At 44.3% G+C, this 24,855-nt stretch overlaps 1 protein-coding gene across 13 annotated transcripts in view; it reads left to right on the forward strand.

The window, feature by feature from the left end:
* Nucleotides 1-24,855, forward strand: part of PTK2 (protein tyrosine kinase 2) — a 258,682-nt gene that overhangs the window by 11,993 nt on the left and 221,834 nt on the right. For 8 of the 13 annotated variants that reach the window (XM_064587814.1, XM_064587817.1, XM_064587815.1 and 5 more), the window contains exon 1: nt 19,942-19,960. The exons of 1 other annotated variant lie outside the window; for it this stretch is intronic. Coding sequence is in view for 1 of the 12 variants with exons in the window: in XM_064587821.1 (XP_064443891.1) it covers nt 19,921-19,960 (40 nt within the window). In the remaining 11 variants the exon portion in view is untranslated. Of the gene's footprint in view, nt 1-13,693; nt 13,792-19,831; nt 19,961-24,855 lie in introns of those variants that run through there. 4 more of the 13 variants (XM_064587827.1, XM_064587819.1, XM_064587824.1 and 1 more) reach the window with 2 other exon arrangements.

Consider the following 24,855-nt stretch of genomic DNA (forward strand, 5'->3'; position numbering starts at 1 on the left):
GAAGGCCTTAATCAAGGGCATGACTGAGGAACTGGAGAGAGGGTGATTTGAAGCCTGTTTCTCAGTCAAGTCTCCAGGCTCAGACCAGGGAAATGAGAGGCAGGGCCGAGAGAGGGGGTGTCCAGAGCAATTCCAGGATGGCTCCCAGATTTCTCCCTTGGTGAAAAGTCCATGAAGATCTTTTTGTTTTTAAGTGCTTACTGATCAGACTGTTTGCTGTTTAAGGAGGAAATGCTCTCTCCTAGGTCCATGAACCCCAGAAATAGTAAGCAGAATTGTGTGTACGCACACGAGTTGTTTTCCTTGGGTAGGAATGCTTGGGCTTTCTTCCCATTATCAAAAGTGAGCCCAACCCCAAGGTGGGGGCACTTCTTGTTATTAGATTGTAGACATCTGACACTCTGCACAGGTGTGAGGCTGTAGGGAAGGCTAAGCATCCAAATCACAGGACTTTTACTTTAAATGTAATAAATCCTAGACCACTACATAAAACACAGACACAAAAAGCTGTCGCCTAAGCCCAGCTGTACCAGTTGAACTATAACAGCCGCCAATGAAGATGTCTCCCCTCCCCTCCAAAAGACAAAACAAGGCACAGTTTTGGTACATAGAAGGCCCGCCAGGTGTTTGGGACTCTGATTGGCATGGATGTTTCAACATGCTGTTGTGCATTAGATGAAGCTAAAGTTTATAAACTATTAGGCATATCTTAATAGTCCCATAGCTATGAGAGGTGGACCAGTGTCACTTTCAGTTGGCTCTGTCAATTCCAAAAATGAGTGTAGTTTTTCTGTCCACTCAGAAGTGCATTAGTAGTTAATTGTTGTAAGTACCCAACCCCCACTGTTACAGTTAGCTCTTCGTGAACAAACGCAGGAGGAACTGGACAGCTGGTGGTTAATGTTCGCACCAGGCAGATTAATGTGGTATTCTGGAGTCTAAACTGGATTGGTTCATGTTTGACATCAGCATTATATGTAATTTAGGAATTACAGACTACAGATTATAGCAATCCCTGCAGAGTTTTGCTGTTTTTGATGATATATGGCTGCCCTATAGAAGATGAATATTAGAGGGGAGAATTTTAGAGGGGGGAGTTTGGAAATGGGTTCATGTCTGAGAAAGTTTCCCTTTTCCTGTTGAGAAAAACTGTGACCTCCATTAAGGGCCAGGTGTCATGAATGGCAAAGATGTAAGAATGATGGAATTCAGTGATTGTGTAGATGTTAGAAGTGAAAAACCCTAGGCTGTTTAAGATACCACCTTTAAGATTTCAGGTAATTGTGATTCCAGTGTAGGCAAAAAGTTTGGAATCTCCTTGGCTGTGTCATGGCAAAAAAAAGCTTTGCTTTTTGCTTTGGAAAAAATACATTAGTTGTGTCCTAAGGAATTGACTTGATAAAAGAGGTAGCAGGAGTAATTTAGTTGTCTACGTATGAATTAATTTTTGACAGGTCACAATTGATTATTTGGTTTGTGAAGAGTTCATGTTTGATTTTCATCTTTGAGTCTGTCCTTTCAACCATATCATTGGAAATTTTAAACTTTTCCACTGGGTGTTTGCCTCCTTTATTTTTATTGTTTTAGATAGTCTAGGATTTTAGAGGTTGATCTAAATTTAGGGATCATCTGGTCCAGAGCTCCCACTTTAGAGATATAGAAATAACCCAGAGAGGGTAAATGGCTCCTTGATAGTGAGGGAGGAGAACTCTCAAGACGCTCTCAGCTGTCTTGACTTTTAGCTCACTGGTGATCTTTTTAGTAGATGAGAAGGGTGTGAAGACAGCTTATAAAACTCAGGTTCCCTATTAACTGTCAGGAGATTGAAAAAAAATTGATGTAACTGAAAAATGGGTAAGAAATGGACACAGTTGAATCTGTTGCTCAAGCTGTATCCAAGTAACATGTGGTTTGCATTCAGTCATTTATTTCTACATTATCTTGGATATTTAAGAAACGACAAAACAAAGGGGCGCCTGGGTGGCTCAGTCGGTTAAGCGGCTGCCTTCGGCTCAGGTCATGATCCCAGGGTCCTGGGATCGAGCCCCACATCGGGCTTCCTGCTCAGTGGGGAGCCTGCTTCTCCCTCTCCCTCTGCCTGCCTCTCTGCCTACTTGTTCTCTCTATCTCTCTGTCAAATAAATAAATAAAATCTTTAAAAAAAAAAAAAAGAAACAACAAATCTCACACATGTACATATTCTAAGTTTTAGAAGACTAATAATGCCAGTTCTTCTCACTTATCTACCAAATTTAAAGCATTTTCATGAGTCACTTTTGACTCTTGAGCATCTGCCCTGGTGGGGATTCATTAAAAAAAAGATAGTCCTGGGGTGGCTGGCTGGCCCAGTGGGTGGAGCATGTGATTCTTGATCTTGGGGTTGGAGTTTGAGCCCCACGTTGTGTGTAGAGATTACATAAATAGAGTTTACATAAATAGATAAGTAAGTAAATTAAAAGAAAAGGACGATCACTGCCTCAGGAAGCTTTTGGGTATGTCAGTGGTCCTGAAAGTAGTGTATGTAAGAATCACCAAGGAGAGTATATTAGAAATGCAAACAGGTGTGCCTGGGTGCCTTAGTCAGTTAAGCGGCCTACTCTTGTTTTCGGCTTAGGTCATGATCTCAGGGTCATGAGATCCAGCCCCGTGTCTGTGGTCAGTGCTTGGGATTCTCTCCGTCTCCTGCCCTGTCCCACACCCTCATGACTGGCTCTTTTTCCCTCTCAAAAAAAAAAAAAAAAAAAAAAGCAAATGCCTGGTATTATCCCACGGAGATGTTGAATTATCGTTCCTGATATGGAAGCCAGTCACCTGCATTTTAAACTACCATCCCCTCTTGCTGAAGAAACACTGCTGTAGTGTTGGTGAAAATACATTGTAAATCATCAAGACCTGGAGTTTGGGAGGCCCCCAAGACTACCTGCAGGTTCCGTGGTTCACTAGAAGGATTTACAGAAGTCTGAAAAGCCATTATACTCATGGTTATGGTTTATTACAGTGCAGAGATGCAGACAGAAGTCAGTGAAGGAAAGGCACATAGGCGAAGTCCAGGGAAGACCAAGGATGAGCTTCTAGTTGTCCTCTCCCAGTGCAGGGTGCTGACTTCTCCCAGCACTGATGCTGCCAGCCAGGGAAGCTCACCTTCCAGGGTATTTATCAGGGGGTTGCCCCTAGGCACTGCCTGCATGGCTGAGTTCAGTCTGCAGTCCCTCTGGAGATCAAGCTGGTGTTGTGTGTGGCCCAAGGCTCCACCAGAAATCACATTGTTAGCATAGACTGTCTGGTGTGACCCAAGGCCCCCGGCTAAACGAAGACCGCCATATCAGGCAGGAGACTCCAAGGGCTCAGAGGTGACTTCCCAGGAGCTGGGAAATGGCCAGATCTTTCTTGGGGCAAGCTTAATCCTTTACTGCAGGAAGCCTAAAAAGTATATTATTATTTCTGTCATTACTAGGGAGTTCAAGAAATTACTGCTTTTAGGTAGAAGATAGGTTGCAACCACATGTAGTGTAATTGCCACAAACTAAAATACCAGAATTTCTGCACACAATTGAAGATGTCTCCAGAAGTGTGTCATACTTGACACCTGTCGTAATGTTGTCGTCAGGAATTTGAATAAAGATCAGGAGTTAATGCTGGGAGACTGTTCATTTTTAGAACCAGAATTTTAAAATATTTCGACAGGTTGTAACGAAGTGCTAAAATCAACAAAGTTCAACTAATAAGGAATAAAGATGAAATGGCAGACTTAAGTTAAAAAGAAAAAAAAACACCTGAGAAGTTAAAGATGTGTGATACGTGACTTAGCTGTACCTGTGTGCGGAAAATCGGGGGAGGTTGACTGAAAAGGATCGGGGGGGGGGCTTCTCTGTGAGGGGGCGGATGGTGGATATTTTAGGTTTTGCAGACTAATAGGCAAAATGAAGGATATTATGTAAGTACTTATATAACAAGAGAGAACACGAATTTCTACAAAATTTTTATTGACAATTCCGAATAATTATTAAGTATGCATATATGTATATTATAATACAGTTGTTTTATAATATACTGATTAGATGGAATGATAAGAATGGAATTTTTTTTCAGGGGGAGGATTGGATAACATTTTTCTTAACTGGAGTTCAAAGTTAGTGTTCCCTATCATCACAACCAATTACATATGTTCATCTCTTGGTGCTGATCTGCACGGCAGATTTACATATGTCATCTTTGACAGTGTCTTCATGCCTATGGGTGTTCTTGGACACTGATATCAGTTCCGAAGAATATCATTTCAGTTTAGTGTATTCATTGTTTGGCAGACATTTATAGAATTCCACTAGATCCTTTTTGATGTTTGCCTTTCCACACGTCGTTACAGTGCAGATTAATCTCTTCCGATTGATGGTCTGATGGAAGTGCTTCAGTAGCACGATCAAGTGGGTTTTGAAATACATGAATTTTCATTGTACTTGCATTGAGGTTTGAGAAATGTTGCTGGAACTGTAGTTTGATTTAGAAAACACATCTGCTGCAGATCTGTGCAGGGACAGAAATCTGCTTCTCTCTTCTCTAGCTTTTTAAAATTTTATTTATTTTTTATTTTTAAGTAACCTCTATGCCCAGCATGGGACTTGAACTCACAGCCCTGAGATCAGGAGTCGCGCACTCCTCTGACTGAGTCAGCCAGGCACTGCTCTGACTTCTGGCGGCATGAGAAGCGTGCGTTTGGTAATAGTGATGACTGAAGGAGGGTCTTTTTGTTCAGAAAGATTTCAGTCTTGGCTCTGAGGTTGAGAAGTCACAGCAGAGCCTTGCACAAACCATTGAACTGCTGTGAGGTAGGACAAGTCAGGCTATTTTCATGAAGTTTGCTGTTGATTGTTGCTACTGGCTCAGTAACACATGATGGATTAGAATACTTTCCACAGAGCACCTGCTGATGAATAATAGATTGAATAACCATAGCTTAAACACTTTAAGCACCTTATAGTTCATAATCTTTGTAAATTTTCCAGCTAACCCTTTTTCTGCTCTGCAGATATTTTTACTGTCATCGGTTATAATCTGTCTTAGCAGATTCTATTCCAGGTTGTATTAAATTAGTGTTTTCTCAGTGTCTTTGAAAGTGTTCTCACCAGCAGTTCCACACGGACTGCTCTCAGAGGCCCTTCTTCGGTCCCGTCGACTCCTGGAACAAACAGCCGAGCAATGTGGGTAACACCTGTTGGTTCAGCAGCAACCAAGGAAACCCACTCAGTCCTTCGCCTCGTTCCTTCACTGACTGTCAGTGTTGTTCCTGATGTCCTCCCCTTGGAGCAACTGTTCTTGCCGAAAGGCTAGTCATTTTCAGCAAGTTTACTTTTCTCAACACATTTCTTCTGCTGTTCAGTCAAACATGATTTAATGAACGCCTTGTCGTCCATGTAAGGTGAGGGACCATTTAGGGTTTGGAGCAGAGAAGTGACGCCATCTGATCTAGGTTTGGAACCAGCCCGCTGTGGGGAGCGTGTACGTACACTACGGTGGCAGGGCTGGGAGCGGGGAGGCCTGTTCCGAAGCACTGTAGTCATTTGGGTGAGTGATGATGTTGGCTCATGTCACGATGATGTTGGTGAAGGTGATGGCAAGGGGACAGTGTCTGGGCCTGTTTTGTGGGAAGAACCAACATTACTTGCTGACAAGACTGGATGGGGAATGTGGGAGGAAGATGAGGCAGGGATGATACCCGCTGTTTCTTGCCCCAGCAGTTGGAAGGTGGACGTTGTCATGAACGGAGAAGGCTGTGTGTAAGAAGGTTTGTGGAGGGGTCAGCACCTGGGCTTGGAGGTGTTGGATGTTTTATGCAGTTCTCTTTGGTGATGCTCCATTTCTCCAAGGGACCTAGAAGTGGGTCCCAGCATAGGGTACACCTGCCAGGGTTTGGTCAGGAAAACACGGGCCGTTCTAGACAGTTTTTAATACAGGGAATTAGAATCCATCACTACCATTGGGAGGGGTGGCAGAGTTGAAGAAAATAATATTTCTTTTCATTTTGCCAATCTTGCCTCTTAGTTAACTTTAACTTCCACCCTGAGTTGTAGCAGGAAGGGGTTTTGGGAGAGGTTGCTTTGCCTTCTCCTTGGTGGCGCGCAGAAGGCCGAGGTGGTGGCTGTGGTGCAGAGTGGACAACAGTGAACACAGCAGCCGGGCGGTTGGTCTGAGCCGGAGGGACAAGTTGTAGCTTTGTTAGCATAGAACGAGCATTTGAAGTGAGCTTGCCTGGGAGGTAAGCATAGCCGAGAGGAGAAAGGACAGAGCCCTGGGGGACTCTGGAAGGAGAGAGCATCTGTGGGGTAAGAAGGAAATCGTGAGAACGGGAGTGGGAGATCAGCTCTTGGCAGTTGCGGAAAGGCCGAGACCTGAGCTCTAACGGTTGGATTGAGCAGTGCAGAGGTCATTGGTAAGTCTTAGAAGGAGACGTTTCTGTGGAGTGGTGGGGGCCAGAGCCAGTGGGTTTAAGAGATGAAAGGAAAAGAAGAATTTCTGATATCGAGTATGTTGTGTGTATGCTTGTTTGTGGAATTATTTGTACACTAGCTGTTTTAAAGTCCCTGTGGGCTGATTCTAATATTTGTTTCCTTCTAGGTATTGGCTTATGTTGAATTTCTTCTCCCACAGGAGTTGATACGTTTCTGGTTCTTGCTATGCTGAATAAGTTTGGAGTGTGCCCTCCACATTTAGGATATTATGTTAGGAGACTTTCCGTCGTATTAAATCTGCCGATTTGGTGGTGGTTTGAATTCCAGTCTTGCTTCCTAATGCACCTGCTACAGTTTACTTTTCAGAGTGGTCAGATAGCTTCTGTAGTTATTCTCTCCAGCCTTTCTTTTTTTTTTTTTTTTTTTAAGATTTTGTTTATTTATTTGACAGAGAGAGAGATAGTGAGAGCAGGAACACAAGCAGGGGGTGTGGGAGAGGGAGAAACAGGCTTCCCGCCGAGCATGGAGCCCAATGCGGGGCTCGATCCCAGGACCCTGGGAGCATGACCGGAGCCGAAGACAGACGCTTAACCAACTGAGCCACCCAGGTGCCCCTTGTCCAGCTTTTCTAGTTGCTCTTTCTAGGAGAGGCAAGAGGGAATGTGCTTACTCTTCCTTACCTCGATCTGGGACCCTTTACTTTGCAAACTACTTCCAATTAGACAGGTAATGATCTCCAGTTTCACTTAGGCCATTGATGCCCACATGACTGTGTCTCTTGAGCAGTTACCACTCCCAGGCCTTGCAGGAGATTTCCTTCTAAGTACTGCATGAATTTGGTTCATGGGTCCTTTTGGTGTCTCTCTCAGGTAGACAAAATGATCCTTAAGTATACTGTAATAGCCGTTAGTTCTCTTGTATATAATTGAAGGGTTGCCTTGTCTTGAATATGTTAACTGTGCCTATTTATTTGAGTAGAATAGTGTTTCTTTCACATTTTTAAGCCTTTGCACAGTAGAATTTTCTGGGGATGTTATTTACAGTGTAGAACAGAATGGTGGTTAATAGAATGGGTGTTGGACAGGTCTTGCTTTGACTCTCAGATTTGATTCTTGTTTCCTGCATGTTGACCAGGTTACTTAAGCTCTAAATCTGTTTTCTCATCTGTTAAGTAGAGATTATCGTAACTCTTATAAATGTGATATAACATAGTTCTTAGTACATGGCTAGTTAGGGAAGGATCAGCCTGCGGTTCAGCAAATGCAGTTCCTAATGATGTAGTTATTTCTGTTGTGGGAATTTATTTTTTTTTAAGATTTTATTTATTTATCTGAGAGAATGAGAGCATGAGATAGGGATGGGTCAGAGGGAGAAGCAGACTCCCCCTGAGCAGGGAGCCCGATGCGGGGCTCGAGACTCCAGGATCATGACCTGAGCCGAAGGCAGTTGCTTAACCAACTGAGCCACTCAGGCCCCCCTCTGTTGTGGGGATTTAAAAGCTAATCTTAATCATTCCCTGATGAGTTTGACCAGTGTGTCTAAGAAGTGCAAGCAGTTTGTATTCACCATTTACTCTGCATATAGAACAGGCAACTTATTGTCGTTTTCCTAATATTGGGTTTTCAGAAATTAGTAATACTGCCTCTTCATTTCCCTAATGTATTCACGTCATCAGTAGCTTACTACCAATTGGACGGCAGACCCCGTACCACATGCTGGCACACAGATGAATGGGATGCACTGACCTGTGACCTGTGAGCTGCTCCACTGTCTAGTGTTAGAATGTGTTCGGCTAGAAAATTATTTTGAAGCATAAAGAAGCTTTTCTTTGTCCAGATAACTTTCATGATCATGTTCACAGTCTTTATGTATCTTTGGTTTTTCAGAAAGTTACTTGTGACCTGTGTTTTTCAGAGTCCAGGTTACGGCTTGTGTGAGTGCAGAAACCACTGGTACACTGAGCTTAGAGGAAGGGACACCTGTGTGACGTGGTTGTGCATTTTGGACATTAGAGACCTTCACAGATGACTTAAATTGTTAGGATGTTGCGCATTAAGAAATAGTGGGTTTGGGCTTTATTTGGCAGTTAGCATCAAGCAGACCGTTTCTTTGCCAGGGGCTCAGCCTACATGGTTGATTCAAGCCAGATATCTTATGATTTGTCAGTATGTCATGTTGAATGTTACTCAATTTTAGAAAGAAATTTTCTGTCATGTTTGCTTTGGAAAGCCTAAATCTTGCCCATTGTTTTAACAGGAATAATACCTGGGTAACGGGAAGCCAGAATAGCATCATGATTCTAAGATAAGCTAGTGTGTGAATGCCTGATTGCGCTCTCCCTTGTTTGCTGTGTGACCTTGGAATATGTCTTAATTTTTTTTGGACTTTGTTTTCTCATATGTAAAATGGGAAAAGAGTAGCAATCAGCTGGGGCTGTGAGGATTCAGGAGCTAGTGCTTGTAAAGCACTTGGGAGAGAATGCTATGACACCACACCCTCCGCAGATGGAGGTTGTCACTGTTGTTGGGGCGAGTGAGAGGCGGGTGTCAGGGACTGTCCAGGTTGGACCATGCACTGAAATGAGAACATTAGAAGCAAAGTGATTATGCGGAATTTGTTACATTTCAGGAGGCGTAGGTTCAGAGTGTGTTGTGACTGGTGGAAAATTCTCGTTCGCATGTTAGAGAGGAAGAGGGTTCAGAGCAGCCTGAGCATCTCTGTGTATGTATCTTAACATGTACCCACTCATGCCGAAAAGAGAGGATCCATCTTGGAGATATCTTCAAGGAGATGACAATATATTGCATTGTATAATGAGCCAAGTTTAATTTTTCTTAGTCTGGAGCAAACGAATTTAAGCATTTTAATTATGGGGTTTGGGAAATATCTAGTTTCCTGCCATATTTGAACTAGTTCAGATTTTTATGCTTATATTTTATCAGTTCCATATTGGATGTGGCATGCCCTAAGCTGCCCGCTGTTCAAATGGCAGGCATGCAGGAGGTCCAGTGGTGATAAAATGCAATGGTGCCATTTGCTTGAATTCTTGTTAAAATAGAAAATAAAGTGAGGAGCAATTATAAGGCACTCAGAGCCAGTGTATACATTCATTTATTCATCGTTAGGTCATTCACGCATCAAGTACATGTGTTCTGATTATGTGTCTTAGGTGTTCAGTACAGTGCACACTGTTGGTCATAGAGTGGTGAGCAGAAACCAGACATGGGGAGTAACTGGGCTGTCTTGCCTTTGCACTTAGCAAGGAGAATAAAGCCAGTTCCAGCAGACTTGCAAGATTTCCCTGAATGACATTTTCAGGTTTATACTCCTAACAGAAAAGAGGCAATGAACAAACTAAACAGTGACATTAAAAAAAAGAGGCCTTCTAAAGAGCAGATGTTACTCACCTGCCACAGCCACTGGGGCTTTTTGACCTTCACTTTGGTTTTATTTACTACTGCTTTAATTATTTATCTGGCATGGAGGTGCTGAGGCTGCATAGCTAAAAGAGGCTGTCGTTGTCCCCAGAATCTTGCTGTTTGGGGGCAGGAAGGCACTGACAGGCCGGATTTAACAAGCACTCTAGTTTGTTGAACAGTTAGGTACACCACGGGAGTCCTTTGGGGCAGGGCTGTGTCTCTCTCGTCCGCTGCCGTGTGTCCCAGGGCCTGGTGTGGTGCGTGGCATTCTGATCAGTCACTCCACAGATACCCCTGTCACGTGAAGGAGTGCTGAGGGGGTACAGGAGAGAGGTGTTTCACCTGGGGGAAGGGCTTGGCTCCCACCGCACGTGCGTCCAGCTTAGCCTGGGGAGGAAGGTCCAGGTGGAGGAGGTGTGAGGGAGGGCACAGATTGTTCTGTAAACTGAAAATGGCTTAATTTTGCTGCTTTGTGGGATTCACGGGAGATAGCGTGAGAGACAGACTGGGTTTGATCATTCAGGGCCTGACAGGTCATATCAAGGAGTTGGGATTTTCTTTTCTTCAAAAGTAGTAATTCTAAAGTACTAGAAACCCCGTGTCCTGATACTCAGGCCGGCACTCTTTTTGTATTACACGATGCATGTAATGTCAAGAAAGTATCATCAGGTCTTGGGGTTCCATATCTGTTAGTGATAGCTGGACTGTTAAAGTTCTGTAAGTCCCTGGTGGACTTTTCATCCTTGGGAGAATGAGGATATAGGATAAATATTTGTTTTCTTGGGCGTGAAAAAAAGTTGAAACTCTTTAAAGGCAAGCAAGGTCAACATGTCTTTGAATTCTAGTTCTCTAGAAGGATAGCAGGTATGTGTAGTAGATACTCAATACCTGAATAAATGCAAAAAACAAACAGAAACCCTTTGCTTTTGTGTATACTGTTGTCGCGGGCACTGTACTGGATTCTGAAAGGTGGTAACTGGATGAGAAATGATCCTCTCCAAAAGGTCTTTCCAGCCGAGTGAGGGAGAGAGAGAAATGATAGTACAGTGGGTGAGTCCTGTGATAGAGATGTGCACAGGGCAATATGACGGGTAGTCCTCTTTCTTTCTTCAAGCCCCCACATTCTTAACCTTTTTTATACCTATTGTTTATTTTCCCCATACCTTTCAATAGCCTCTTAGTAATTTTTCTGTATAGTCATATAGACTCATCTCTTCTTCACATTTTATTCCTGGCAGACAATTTCCTGGAGATCTCTGTTCTCTTCTTTCCTGAGCTGCCTGCTCCTGAAATTTGTTGTCCCTGGATGTTCCTCTGTTCTCATCCTTTGGCTTTTGTCCGGAGTTGGATTTTATGTTTGTGGCAACTTTTGTCTTTGTCTTTCTTCACTGACTTCTTCATTTTGGTGGAGTTAATTACTTTTTTTTAAAAGATTTTATTTATTTGATAGAGATAGAGAGGGAACACAGGCATGGGGGAGCTGGAGAGGGAGAAGCAGGCTCCCCGCTGAGCAGGGAGCCCAATGCGGGGCTCGATCCCAGGACCCTGGTATCATGACCTGAGCTGAAGGCAGACGCTTAATGACTGAGCCACCCAGGCGCCCCAGAGTTAAGTACTTTAAAAAGACGGTACAGCGTCTTTGGACAAGGTGAAGACAGCCTTCGGCATTCCCTCCTCTTGAGCAATGCTACTCCAACATGGACTTGTTTCCCTCTCTCCTGGTGTACAGACACCATTCTGGAATCTCCCTTCATCCTCATCCTGGGGATTCCCTTATCCCTTCTTCATGGAAGCTCATGCCTTGCTCATATTTTGTTGATGTTCATGTTTTGGTGGAGGACTTTCTCCAGTGGCTTTCTGACATAGGATGCTTAGGAGGCAAACCTTTTGGGACCATGTGTGAATCAAACTTGATTGATAGTTTGGGTATAGAGTTCTGTATTGGCATTCATTTTGGTTCATAAATTCAAAGATTGCTCCATTGCCTTCTTGTTTTCATGTTACTGTTTTAGAATTCAGAAGCTATTCTGATTTATCTTTTGTATGTAACTTTTTTTCCCTCCCATCTTTAGAAGCTTGTAGGAGTTTTAAAATTTGTCCAAGTCTTTTGAAATGTCATGATGGTATACTTTGTGTGGGTCGGTTTTCATCTACTGTGCTGCATATTCATTGGGTCCCTTCATCTGGCAACTGGTACTTTTCAGTTCTGGGAATACTTTTTGGTGTTACTGTGCTGAGGTTTTCTCCCTTTCGTTTCCTTATTTTGTTTTTCTGGAAGTCTTTATAATCCAGAACTTGCCTGTCCTGGGCGAAGATTGTAATCATCTTAATACTTCTTTCTTCCTCCTTCCTTTGCTCCTCCTCCTCTGCCTTTTTTCTTTCTTTCTTTGGTCTTTTTATTATCTGTTCAGGGAGATGACTTCAATTTGACTTAACCTTCTTCTTTAGTTTATTATTTCTGATTTCAGAAAGGTTCTTTAGATTTCCAAGGGCTCTTTTTCTGTTCTTCGAGAAGAACATCCTCTTTTTGTTTATTGATCACAGTGTTGTCTTACCTCTATATTATTGATAGTTTGTATAGTCTCTGTTTCTTTCAGGTTTTTTCCTTCCTTCTCCTGTCTGACGTGGTGGGGCCCTTTGACTTTTACATCAGAATATTCTGGGGGGCCATGTGTTAGGGGGTCCTCAGTGTTAGTATCTTTAGGTCTGTCTTCTGGGGCTGATCAGATTCCCCAGAAATATTCGCCTCTTTCCTGTAGAATTCTGACTTCAGAATCTGGGAGCCAAGGGTGTGCGTGTGTGGTCTGTTGTAGGGGAGCTGGAGAATTCACCATTCACTGTATATACAGTCATTAAATCTAGCTCTGTTCTGTGCAGCTGGGCAGGGTGACTTTAGTCCATAGATGTCTCTGCTTTTTCCAGGGAATGACCCCCGAATCTTCTGTCAGAGTGAGGGGGAGTCACATTGTGCCTGGTGTTGAGGTTCTAGTTTCAGCTTCCATGGCCTTGCCCAGCTCCTCTGTATTTGAGGCTGCGCCTTCTTTACCCCCGTTCTGTCTGCGCTGGTCTTCCAGGACACTGCTGTGCAAGGGGAATTGGTTCTCAGCGTGTCCCACTGCTGAATCAGGATCTGGCTCTCTTGTGCCTGCTGACTCATTTACTGTACTTCCATCTTTTATATTGTTTGGGTCTCCATCTTCCATGTTAGAAGATTTTCTCAGAGCTTCCAAAATCTTGGCCTTTTTCTCCTTTCAGTTCTCCCTGTGCTGTTTCAGACATTTTTAAAAATATTTATTTGAGAGAGAGAGAGTGCGTGCACGCGTGAAAGAGAGCAGAGAGCACAAACGGGGAGGGGCAGAGGGAGAGGAGAGGGAGAAGCAGACTCCCCGCTGAGCAGGGACCCCCCCCCCCGCCCCCGACGCAGGGCTCGATCCCAGGACCCCGGGATTACGACCTGAGCCAAAGGCAAATGCTTAACTGACTGAGCCACCCAGCCACCCCTGTTTAAAACATTTTTAAAAAATATCTCTTCAGTATAATTTTAATGGGAGGCAGTGGAATAGATGCCTATGCTCTGTCATTGTACCGTGCACTTATTATCCAACTATGCCCTAGTTTACAATTTTTGATATGTTTTAATGGTTTTCAATTGCTTCACTTGTATTTTTTAAGCAGAAAGTAGGTTTGAAGACAGGGATGTGGTGCCCTGTTTTTACCCCTCATCCCAGGTGTTGCCCGGTGGGCATGCATGGGAGGTGATGGAAGTGGCTGAGGTGGTGAGTTCCGTAGAACTTCAGGGTCTTATATGCGCGTGTTGTTTCTCCTTGTCAGGTTCTCGGAGGACTATGGAAAGAGGAAAGAGAAGCTAGGAGCATTTCCTTTAAACTGATGTTTGATTTCTTCACAGAGTTATCGTGGCCTTCGGAACTGTGAGTATAATTCTCTTGCTACATTTGTGTCTTGGCTTTTTGTTTTGTTTTGATTTTTCTTTCATCTGTCTTAGGGTTTCTTTGACATACAGTAGAAACAAAGCACAGTAGGTGAGGGAAGAACTATTAGTTGTTTAGTGCCTTTTACGTGTGCTTTGAGGCAGGCGGGTAACAGTAACGTCCGGGATAGTGGTGACGGAGCAGCGTGTGCTCTAGAAGAGTGCCCGAGCACCGCAGACACTGGGAGTTCCAGCCGCTCAGGGAGTCTTCCCGGTAACCCCATGAATGAGGCTACCCTTTGCCCTGTTTCACATTTGCAAAACTGAAACAGGTTAAAGGTTACGAAGTTAGCAAAGGGCAAAGCTGGGATTCAGACTCAGTCTGGCTTTGGAGCCCGTGCGTTTTACTTGTGTCTTTTCCTTATGGGCTCTGGATTCAGACGTTGGCTTGGCTACTTACTTACTAACTCTTCACTAACTCCCGAAACCTAGCTTTCTCTCCATTCTAACTCTTTACTGACTACCTAAACCTAGCTCTCTCCTCCGACCAAGGGTGCTGTTGACAGGACCGCTTTCCCAGGGCTGCGGTGAAAATGCCGTAACAAATGCGAAATGTACGCAGCATTCACAAATGTTAGCCATTAATACTCGGTGGCATTTTCCCTACTTTAATGAGAGGAAAACTGAGCCCCAGAGATTGGGTTATTTGTGATTTGTTAATTTGTTACCTTGGCACTTGTGCTGCCCTCAACAGTTGGGAGGTTGTAGAATTGAGATTCTATCCCAGTTTGTCTTGTTTCCAAAGACTGCTCTTTCTGGTAGACCTAGTGGCAAAGCGAGGACAGGTAGTTGATAGACGATTCATAAATCTCTCTTGGGGTATTAGCATTGGTAAACATTTTATTTTACCCATACGTTGCTTTGGTAAAAGCCTCATGAACTTAGACTTCATGGATTCAGAATTCAGGATCATTTATAATTATGTTGAATTTGACTTTGGCAAATGTCTTTGTGTTAGATTTCCAAGGGGCAGGGCCCTGGATTGCTTTTCCATTTCCTTCTGGGGGTCAGTTCACTTTCCTCTTTTGTTCTCCTTTCTCCCCCAAACCCACTTTTGTTTCTGCCAGGATTAGGTATTAGGGAAGGGAAATTATGTCATGCAGTTTCAATTTCCAAGTAAGGCCTGGAAGTTGTGCTCCTTTTCTCTAATTCCTTCTACCCTTGGCTGCGAGAGGCACCTGCTCTGTGTGTGTGCTCTGCCAGGTGTGACTATGCTGTCTTTTGGAGAAGGCCACGCCCAGCTGTTTACACCCCTGTCTCCCCCGCCCCGCCCCGCACATTCCATGTTTCTTCCTGTAGCAGTGTGCTATATTTATTGGGTACAAGTCTGTTTCTGCATCTTCAAGGGCAAAGACTTTATTTCATCTCTGCATGTTTTCTGCTTGGCCCATAGGTAGTTTTCACTAAATGCTGGATGAAGGAATATTTAATGTTTGCCACAAAATAAGTTCTTTTTTCTTAGTGGATCCAAACAAGAGGGAGAATATCAAGTATAACTTTTCAGCAGCATTAGCTATTAAAAATAGTTCATGTTGGTAGAGCACAAGACCGTTTCATATTTAGCAGAAATTACATAGAAATTTTTCTTCTTAATGTGGTGTGCAGTGGAATGAAGGCCTTACAGGGAACTGAGAGCCCGTTCATGGCTCACTGGAACTTTGAGCACTGGGATATAATCTGCTGCTTCTAGTTTGGCACTCCCCTCCCCTCCACCCCTGTTTGAAAATATGTAAACCCAGGAAAATAACCTTATAACCAGTGTTTCTGTAACTGTTTCCCCCCAATTCTGGACAAATGGTGAGGCCACATGAGTCAGCCTGGCTTTGTACAGCATCAGCTTAATGATCTGCTGAGATCTGGGTCCCTTGATATACCTGAGTGCCCTGGTCCCCTTGAGCCCCTGTAGGATGGATCAGGTTCTTGGTTCTTGATTTGTTTTGGGGTGTTGCATTATAAGGCAGAAACTTGGGATGGAGGTGTTTTACAACCAGAATTCTAGGAAAGCAAAGAAAAGTTTTGGAGGAGTTGAATTGCTGGAATACGTATGGAGATTATTTTCAGGGAATGGGGTGTGGGGAGGCAGTAGATAGAAAGGAAGGTTGCCTGGAGACCCGTCTGAAAACCCCCATTTTGTGAATAAAGATGGCTTTTTTAGCATCAGGGCAGCTGAGAACAATTGACATAGATTGAACTCTGAGGGTCTGGAGCTGTTTATCGAAACAAAGAGTCACTAGGGTCAGGCGTGCTGGCTGTCGGCTGCGGGGGCAGCTGTCCCTCGGTGTTCAGCCCCGAGATGCGACTGAGCTTTGGAAAGCTGGCGTGTGGGGAATAGACACCGGCGGTGGGGGAAGGTAGAGGACAACCAAGAGACCTGTCGGCAGGCCATTGAGGGAGCCAGGTGCAGCAGTGGAGGCTTGGACTGGAGCAGGAAAACTGGAGGTGGTGAGAAGCAGTTGGGCCCTGGATGTATTTCAAAGGTAGAATCAGTAGGGTTTGCTGACAGATTGGATAAGGGGTGTGAGGACAGAGGGAGGAGTTGAGTTGACTAGAAGGCTCTTGGCCTGGGCAACTAGATGGGGGGAAGGCTGTGGGTGGAACTTGGTGTAGAGGGGCAGATGGGGAGCTCACTCATAGGCATTTTAAGTTTGCGATTCTGTTAGAGATCCAAGTAGAGATGTCATGTAGGCAGTTGTAAATAGGCATTCGGAGCTTGGAAGAGAAGTCTGAGCTGGAAGTGGCAATGAAAACGCAGTGACACTCTGTGATCACTGAGGGAGTGAGCACAGAGAAGACAAGCCAGCCCGAGCCTTGGGCCACTCTGCCATCGAGTGCTCAAGGACGAACGTGAGCAGTGGTTGGCACAGAGCAGGTGTGAGGAGGACCAGAAGCACTGGCACCATGGGAAGAAGGGAAGAAAGTTCCAGGAGGAGGATGGGATCAACTCTGTGAAGCGTCAGGAAAGGTCATGATGAGGATTGAGGTTTGGCGACTTGGAGGGCGCTCTGGCAGCGTTCAGAGCAGTGTGGGGGCGTGGTCAGAATGAAAGCCGGCCTGGCCCGTGGTGTGAAGGGGGAGAGAGTAGTGAGACGGATTGTGTCCAGGTGCCTTAGATCCAGGGTATGTACAGTCATCCTCACACTTAACTCACCATCTGGGTGCTGAGCAGCCCAACCCAGCCGGGTCCCTGAGGTCCGTGGGGGTGTTTTCATGTTGCAGGTGGGGAAAGCTCAGGGTCAGAGCTCACAGTAGCTTTCTCAAGAGTACGGAGCTGGTGGGCGGTGATGCCAGGCCGCAGACCACGCATGCTGTCCTCAGCTGCCTGCCTCCTGAGGGTTTCGAGAGAGACTATTGAAGGGGGAAAGGGAGTAGTGTGGTTGAAAAGTTGGAGGAAAACACTTATGTCCTGCTTGAAATGCTTCTATTAGAGGTTCTGTTTCTTTTTCTTACTTGCAAATTTCACTTCTATCAGAGGTGGTAGGAGCATGTGTTCAAAAGTAAAATAATGTTGAAAGGTACAGCGGGCTCCTGTCCTGCCCTCCACCCACCATCTGCCTCCCAGAGGTGCCTGTAGTCCTGGTTAGCTGTTTCTATTAGCATTTATGTCCACGGTTCCCAGCAATATCTGTGTAGAGGCAGGGTCATCGATGGGTCAGTTTTAGAAAAAGTTACATTTTGAACTCCCATTTTCCGCACATAGTTGTATCACAATTTTTGTTTAGATCCATAATTTGGTTAATCGTTTTGACTTTGTTAATGTTGCTCACCTTTGAGCCGGTTAATGTAGCATGATTATATTTCCTTTTTGTTCAACTTTTTGTTTCCCTGTTTTCTTGAGCTTAACAGTTGCGACTTTTTTTTTTTTTTCTGTTTACTTGATATTCTTAAGAGTTCTCACTCTCTCTGATAGCTCTGTAAGTAAGGTCTCTTAATAAAATTTTCCATGTGCTCAAGCATATTACTTTTGTCTTCACCCCCAGGGACATCTGTTTTCTTGCATGCTGGACAGGTTGCTCTCCTGGCCTGCTAGAAATGGTACCAGGGTTGAGGTGTGCAGGGCAGATCCTGCCGGAACGGGTGAGACCAGGTGGAGAATGCTGATGGGGAAGACAGTGATGGGAGGCTCAGAGGGAGGGGGGCAGAGTCCTCCTGAGGGAGCAAGTCTGGGAAGGGTGAGCGGAGTTCATGGTAGTTGGGGAAAGGCATTCCAGGTGGAGAAAGTGAGAATAAGCAGAGCTGGACAAGATTGGTTACTTTTTGTTAACCTACAAAGCCTCTGTCGTGGTGCCTTGTTAGGTGGTATATATTAACTTAGTTACAGACTCTTCCTTAAAGAGATTTAAATAGGTTTACATGGAAAATATGACATTCAGATGGTTAAACATCTGTCATAAATTTCTTATTTTTTGAAAGATTTTATTTTTTAAGTAATCTCTACACCCAACGTGGGGCTCAAACAACCCCAAGATCAAGAGTCGTACGCTCTACTGACTGAGCCAGCCAGGTGCCCCGGTCATAAATTTTTAGTATATGTGCTGCCGAAGCGAGCACACCCCTGTCATAAATTTTTAATGTTTTCTTAAAACCTGAGCATAGGGTATATCAAGACACTTAAATCCAAGAGATAATCTTAAACTGTTGATTTCATGTATTGGCTCATGGAAAAATCTTTATGGAATATCTGTCACAGAGGCGGCCTGGCCCGGCCAGTCATCATGCAGGAGCGGGCACTGTAGCCCCCAGTGAGCGACCACAGGACATTTCAGAGGCTGCTCTGTGTCCAGCTGGATGCACAGGATGCTGTGCAGGGAGGCTGGGGGTGTCATGGAGGCGGGCAGGTGCAGCCCTGGTCTCTGGCCCAGTTAGGGAGGCCCATCAGGAACGAGATGGTGCAGAACCAAGAGTGAGTGGATTGGCTTCTTTTGAAAAGAAGCATCGCTCAGTTTGAAATGCTGAGGCAAAATTATAAGAAATAAAGTCCATAAGTGCCTTTCATCACTGCCAACTCCAGGGCACCTTTTATGTTGATGCCTGCCTGTTCTCATGGGACGGTCAGCACCCTGTGTTTAGTTTAGTGGGTCTGCCGTGTACAGATGTTACCTGCTGTCTGAAGCTTTCACTTTATACTCAAAGCTTTGCGAAGAACACCCGTTATCTTTCCAATATTAGTTATGTTTGTGATTCCGGAATTGTATGTGAGGGAAGTTGTCAGAACTGTGATACCTGCCATTTCTGTGTGTCATTCATTGTGTGTATTTGAGTTGAACGCAGTTTTTATAATAACAAGGTAGTGCTTACTGTCCCCATGCGGGAGAGGAGAGCCTGGAGCCGGATTACGGGACTGTCTGCCTGAGGCTCCATGTGGTGACGGCAGGCTCTCCTGTTCCTTTGCATGAAAGCTTAGCCCTTGTTCTGAAGTGCGATGGTGCTTCTGTGTGCGGGCCCTGACTGTGATGGGGTGGGGGGGCTGCCGCCCGCTGAGCGGTGTGCAGACCCTCAGTATTGTCGCGTGCCTGAACCACGCTTCCGCCATGTAGGAGCGCGTTGTCACTGGTGTTGCCAACCATTGCATGTGGTTCTCGGTCATTGGTGTGCCTGCTCATACTGAGGAAAGATTGGGGTTTCATCAAATACTTGTAAAAATGGGAAAATAGGTCTGTTTCTGACCCTAGCAGTAGGCAGGCAGCTTTTCCTGTGATTCTTCCACTCTGAGTAAGGGGGAGAGAGGATATTTCTTTCTACCTGCCTTGGCATATTGTAGATGTTGGGCGCACAAGTAGGGTGTTGAGAGTGGGGATGGCAAGGAAGCATTTTAGATTTGGGTCTCCTGCTCCTGAATTCTAAGTGGTTTAACAAAACATACAAACTTTCCATCATTTCTTCTTTGAAAAACTGTCTGTTAAAAAGGATAGGTGTCTCAGCAGAAAATTCAACTGAAAAAATGGCCAAAATATTTGAGTAGCTAATTCCTCCATTTCCTGTAGATAACAATAAGCACCCAAGAAGACGCTCGCCGTCATTCATCATTAGGGAAGTGCCTGTGACAGCCTCAGTGAAGTGGCACTGCAGTCCTATGAGAAGGCCTCCCATTACCCCAAACAAGGCTACAGAAGGTAACCGTGCCCAGGTGCAGGGGTGTGGGACAGCTGTAACTAGATCAGGCTTTGCTGGTGGGGATGCAAAGGGTTGTAACCATTTTGAAAAATAGTTTGGCAGTTTCTTATAAACTTGAATATATACTTTTCATACAATCCAGCTGTCCTACATGGAGGCCTTCATCCAAGAGAAATGAAAACTTATGTCTACACAAAGGCCTATGATTGCTTATAGCAGCTTTATTCATATTTACTGAAAATGGAAAACAACTCAAAGGTCCATAAAGTGGGAAATGGGTGAACAGGTTGCGGAGCCCCTCTGCAGTGGGATCCTGTTCAGCAACAGAGAGGTACTGACTACTGACATCCTCAGCAAAACGGACAAGTCTCCAGAGCCTTCTGTTAACGGGCAGACACAGAGCTCTATACGGCTGTGGTTCCACCCTGATAACATTTGGATAAAGACAAAACTATGGGAACGAATCGGATCAGTGGTTGCCGGGGGCTGAGTCCGGGGGGAGGAGCGGACTGAGTACAAAAGGGCATGAGGGCGCTTCGAGGGTGATGGAAATAGGCCATGTCTTCCCTGTGATGGTGGTTATACACTGAATGTGTTAGTCAGAACCCAGTGAACAATGTTTTACTGTATGTAAATTTTACCTCAATAAGCCAAACCTAAAAAAAGATAGGTGACTTATGTATATACACACGTAGGTATTATGCACACACATTTATACACACACTTGAGCTCGATTTTTCTTTCCAGTGGATTAAATTTTATTTTTCTGGATTAGGTGTCCTGGAAGTTTAAGTGAAACAGGTTATAGCACGGACACTTCCTGAAAATGTATGATCTTGGAGTCTTTGGTTGATTTTTATATTCTTGTCCATGACCTGAAGGCTTTATAATGTGTTTTGTTTTTGTATAACACGGTTATATATTATAGATGTCATGTAATTAGCATAAATAAGAGGTGTTTTAAAAGTTAAATTATTTTAAGATTCCTTCCATGTTGTTCAAGCTCTTGTAGCTGTGGAGAAAAATAGTTCTACTAGCTTTAAAAATTAATAAAAAATGTTTTCTCTGATTCACGACAAACTTGATGATACAGTCTTCGGCGCTGTCTTTAATCAGCTACGGTAATTGTAAGATACAATTATATTTTAAACCGCTAGACATAAGAATGTACACAGAAAATAATACAAGTTAGCTTCACTAAACTTAAGGCTTAATTGTGATTGTAAATCAGGTCTCTTCACAGTATGTAAGAGGGTTGCTTGTTATTACAATGTGGTGCTTTGTGATGTCCTGCAGAGCAGTTGTTTAGCATTTTTTCCTAATAAACCCTTCTTAGCAAAGCCACAACAGTAGGCAGGGAGGGTGATTAGAGTGGAAAGTTGTGTGTGTTTTTAATTTTCATTTAAAAAATGAATGAAAAATTTAAAAACTTGTTTGACTTTAGAAAATAAGAAGGCCATTCATTTAAATGATGAGGTCTTCATTATTTTATGATCAGAGGATATTGCAGTGTGCGGTTATAATGGGATCAGTGATACAGTAAGGTGCCTTGTAAGAGGCCCTCCCTGAGCTACTTTGTGTTTGCTTATCACACGTGCTGCTCTGGGTTCTTAGGGCTGGCTTCACTGACTCCGGTAACCTTGTACTCTGAATGGTCATCACACAGTAAATCTGCACTGTGGGCCTCCTTGAGAGTTGTGTTTGGGAACAGAAGAGAGAATAGGATGTTCTGCCTGGCATTTTTTATTGTCTGACTCTGTCCCTATGTTTTGCTGCGGGAATCTCTGCGTGAACTGGTTTTGAAGGCTTGGACCCGTGCTGGGGTGCTGCTTGCAGTTGGTGACCTGTCCAGCTGCTGTCAGCCAGGTGGCAGTCCTGGTGCAGTTGTCACGGTGCAGCCGCAGGGCCTCCGTGTGCGTCCGTGTAAGCAGGTGTGCTGCCATATGACTCGCGTGGAGGGTCACTGCCACTCACGGTGTCCGCTCTTCCACCGAGAAATTGTATGTGCAGAACAGAACAGGAGTAGACACGTGGAGCATGAAGTTCTGAAAGTGTTAAACCGTGTTTTTCTTCTGTTTTTCACAAGGGTGCTTAACGGGTCTTCTTAAAATGTACTGGAAGATACGAAACTCAGTTTTGGCTTTTCTGGATGACGCAGGATCCTCGGTACCAACACCTGTCCTTTCCAGTGTGTGGTAGCCCCACTTCTGCCTTTTTCCTCAACGTCAGGCTGTGCGGTGGGCAGCCTCTGAATGCCCTTCCGGCACCTTTTCTAATTTGTTGCTCCTTGTTTTTGTTGTTGTCGTTGCTTTGCTTTGTTTTAAGTGAGACCTTGTTTTCTTTTATGGAAAAGTTGTAAGAAGTAATATAGCCAACTTCCAAATACCCTTCACCTAGATTCACCAGTTGTTAACATTTTGTGACATTTGCCTTCGTTCCCCGCCCCCCCCCCCCACCTCTGGATATAGATGTACACACACACAAATTTATTTTCACCCTTAGAGAGTAAGTTGCTCATTTCATGCTCTTTACTCTTAGATACTTCAGTGAGTATTTACTAAGAACAAGGACTTTTTACATAACCAAAAATAATCAGTATAGGTATCAAATTGGCAAAATTTAACATTGCCTCATTCTCTGGTATACAGTCCACATTCATAGTTGCTCTGTTAATTACAGCAGTTTTCCCCCATACAGGACCCAGTCTAGAATTACATGTGGTATTTATTGATGTTACTGTGGCCTTTTTAGTCTGGATATGTTTCTCAGCCTTTCTCTGTCATGGCATTGACTGTTCTAGTTGTTCCGTAGGTCATTCTTCCATTTGGGTTCTTGTGATGTTTTCTCATAATGAAACTCAGATTATGCATTTTGGGGGCCAGGCTATCAGAGAAGTGGTACTGTGCCTTTCTCAGGGCATCATATCGTTTCTCATATCCATTATATCCATCTCAGGATGGCACATGATGCCGGCTTGTTCTTTTATTGGTGAGGTTAACACCTAGGAATTTGTGGGGCTGCAGATTCTTAGACCCTACTCCTGACCTGCTAAGTCAGAAACTTAGGGCTTGAGGCTATGTTTTTAACAAGCCCTAAAAATTATTTTGATGTATTCTAAAATTTGAGAATTACTGATCTCAGGTGATCAATTAGGATGACATCTGCCCAATGTCTGCACTCTAAATTAGCATTTATCCTTTGTAATTACATGAGGAATCTGTAGGGGGAATATTTGAGGCTGTGTGACCTTTTGAACTTTCAAACTGATAGTTTGGTCCCTCACTGATGATTCTTGCTTGAAACAGTTACTAGGTAGCCGCTCAGTGGGGATGCTGTTCCTTCTCACCTGTCAGCTGGTATTCTCCTGTAAGGAGAGTTTCCTCTCCTTTGTTCACTCACTCACGTTCACCAGCTAGCACTTCACGGATTCTTGTTTGATTCAGTGGCTTATAGTCCTTAACTCTCATTCATTTTGATGCTGGAATGCCCCCTGATTTGGCCTTCCCCAAGATCACCTCCTGTGTTTTTTTGACGTGTCCCCGTTATTTTCTGAGCATTTCCTTCCTTTTGGCCAGTAAGATACTCCCAGCATTTCTTGTAGTTTCTCTGTCCCGTCGTGGAATCAGCTATTTCTTCAAGTATCCTTGGTTCCTTTTGGTGGGAAATGGAGTTTAGAGGCCAGGGTCTGAGTGGTAGGTGTGCTCCTTTGCCGCCAGGTGTTACCACTTCCCAGCGCCCTCTGTGTGTGCACACGTGCATTTGCACCTCTACTCCAGATGCAAACATCTTGTTATATTCTTATGGGCTGATGAGGTCTCTGATTAGTTTCATTGGCTTCTAGTTGATACTTTTCTTTTTTCTTTCCTTTTTTTAAGCTCGGGCCCCTGGGGGGGCGGTCTCACATGCACCTTTGTACTTTGGTAATTAGTTAAAGGTTGGCGTAGAATGTAGAATTCTCAGATTTGGGGGTTTGTCTTGGGGTTCCCCTGCTTCCAGCACCCCTCCTCTAAATTTCAGTTGGTCCTCCAGCCCCCACCTCTTTATTCTAAGGCCTCATGCCATTGAGACTTCTGCTTACTGCCCCTAGAGCTCGCCCTGGGGTGGGAAGCACGTTTAGTCAGAGGAGCAGCAAACGGACAGGTGTCCCGGGGTAACTCCGTTGTTCAGGGGAGAGCCTTCACCTCTGCTGTGTGCCTCTGGGCTTCCTGGGTTGTCCAGCCTATGCACAGTTTCACCGTCTGCCAGGGATTTGGGCAGTGTATTTATATTCAGACTTGGAGCTCAGCATTTTGCAGCCCTCTTGTATCCAAAATTTCCCCCTTGAATTTATGGCCACTTGGCTGCACATTAAGATGGTACAGTAAGGCTGCAGCCCTGCCCTCCCAGAGTGGGGGCTCACAGTATTGCCAGGCAGGAAGGTGACAAACACTCCTAGTTTGTACCCGATGCAGGAGCAATTCTGACAGTAAATTCTTCTCAGGTGCTTGCCTGCCTTTGGTCATTCTCCAGTTCCTTCACGTAGTTGTTTTTTAGTGAATTTGTCTGATTTTTATAATTATCTATGGGAGAAATTGCTCCATCGTCTTCCTGTAACCATTATGGAAGGCTCACACTCCCTTTTGTCTTACTATTTTTTTTTCCTCTGAAATCTAGCTTCATCTTTATTTTTGTACCCAGTGTTTCACTATGGTAATTTTCAAGCAAATGGCAAAGTTGCGAGAATTTATGGTTAACATCCATAGGCTCCTACACCCCCTGGATTCTACCTGTGGTGTGTTACTATTCTTGCTTTCCCACATAAATAACCAATTATCCATTCCTCTATCCACTAATCCATTTTATTTTTTAGGGTGTATTTCAAAGTAAATTGCAGATACCAGTATACTTCACTGTA

This window comes from Mirounga angustirostris, unplaced genomic scaffold, assembly GCF_029215605.1.
Source record: "Mirounga angustirostris isolate CCGP_5_RB_7025 unplaced genomic scaffold, mMirAng1.0.hap1 SCAF_4, whole genome shotgun sequence".
Lineage (NCBI taxonomy): Eukaryota > Metazoa > Chordata > Mammalia > Carnivora > Phocidae > Mirounga > Mirounga angustirostris.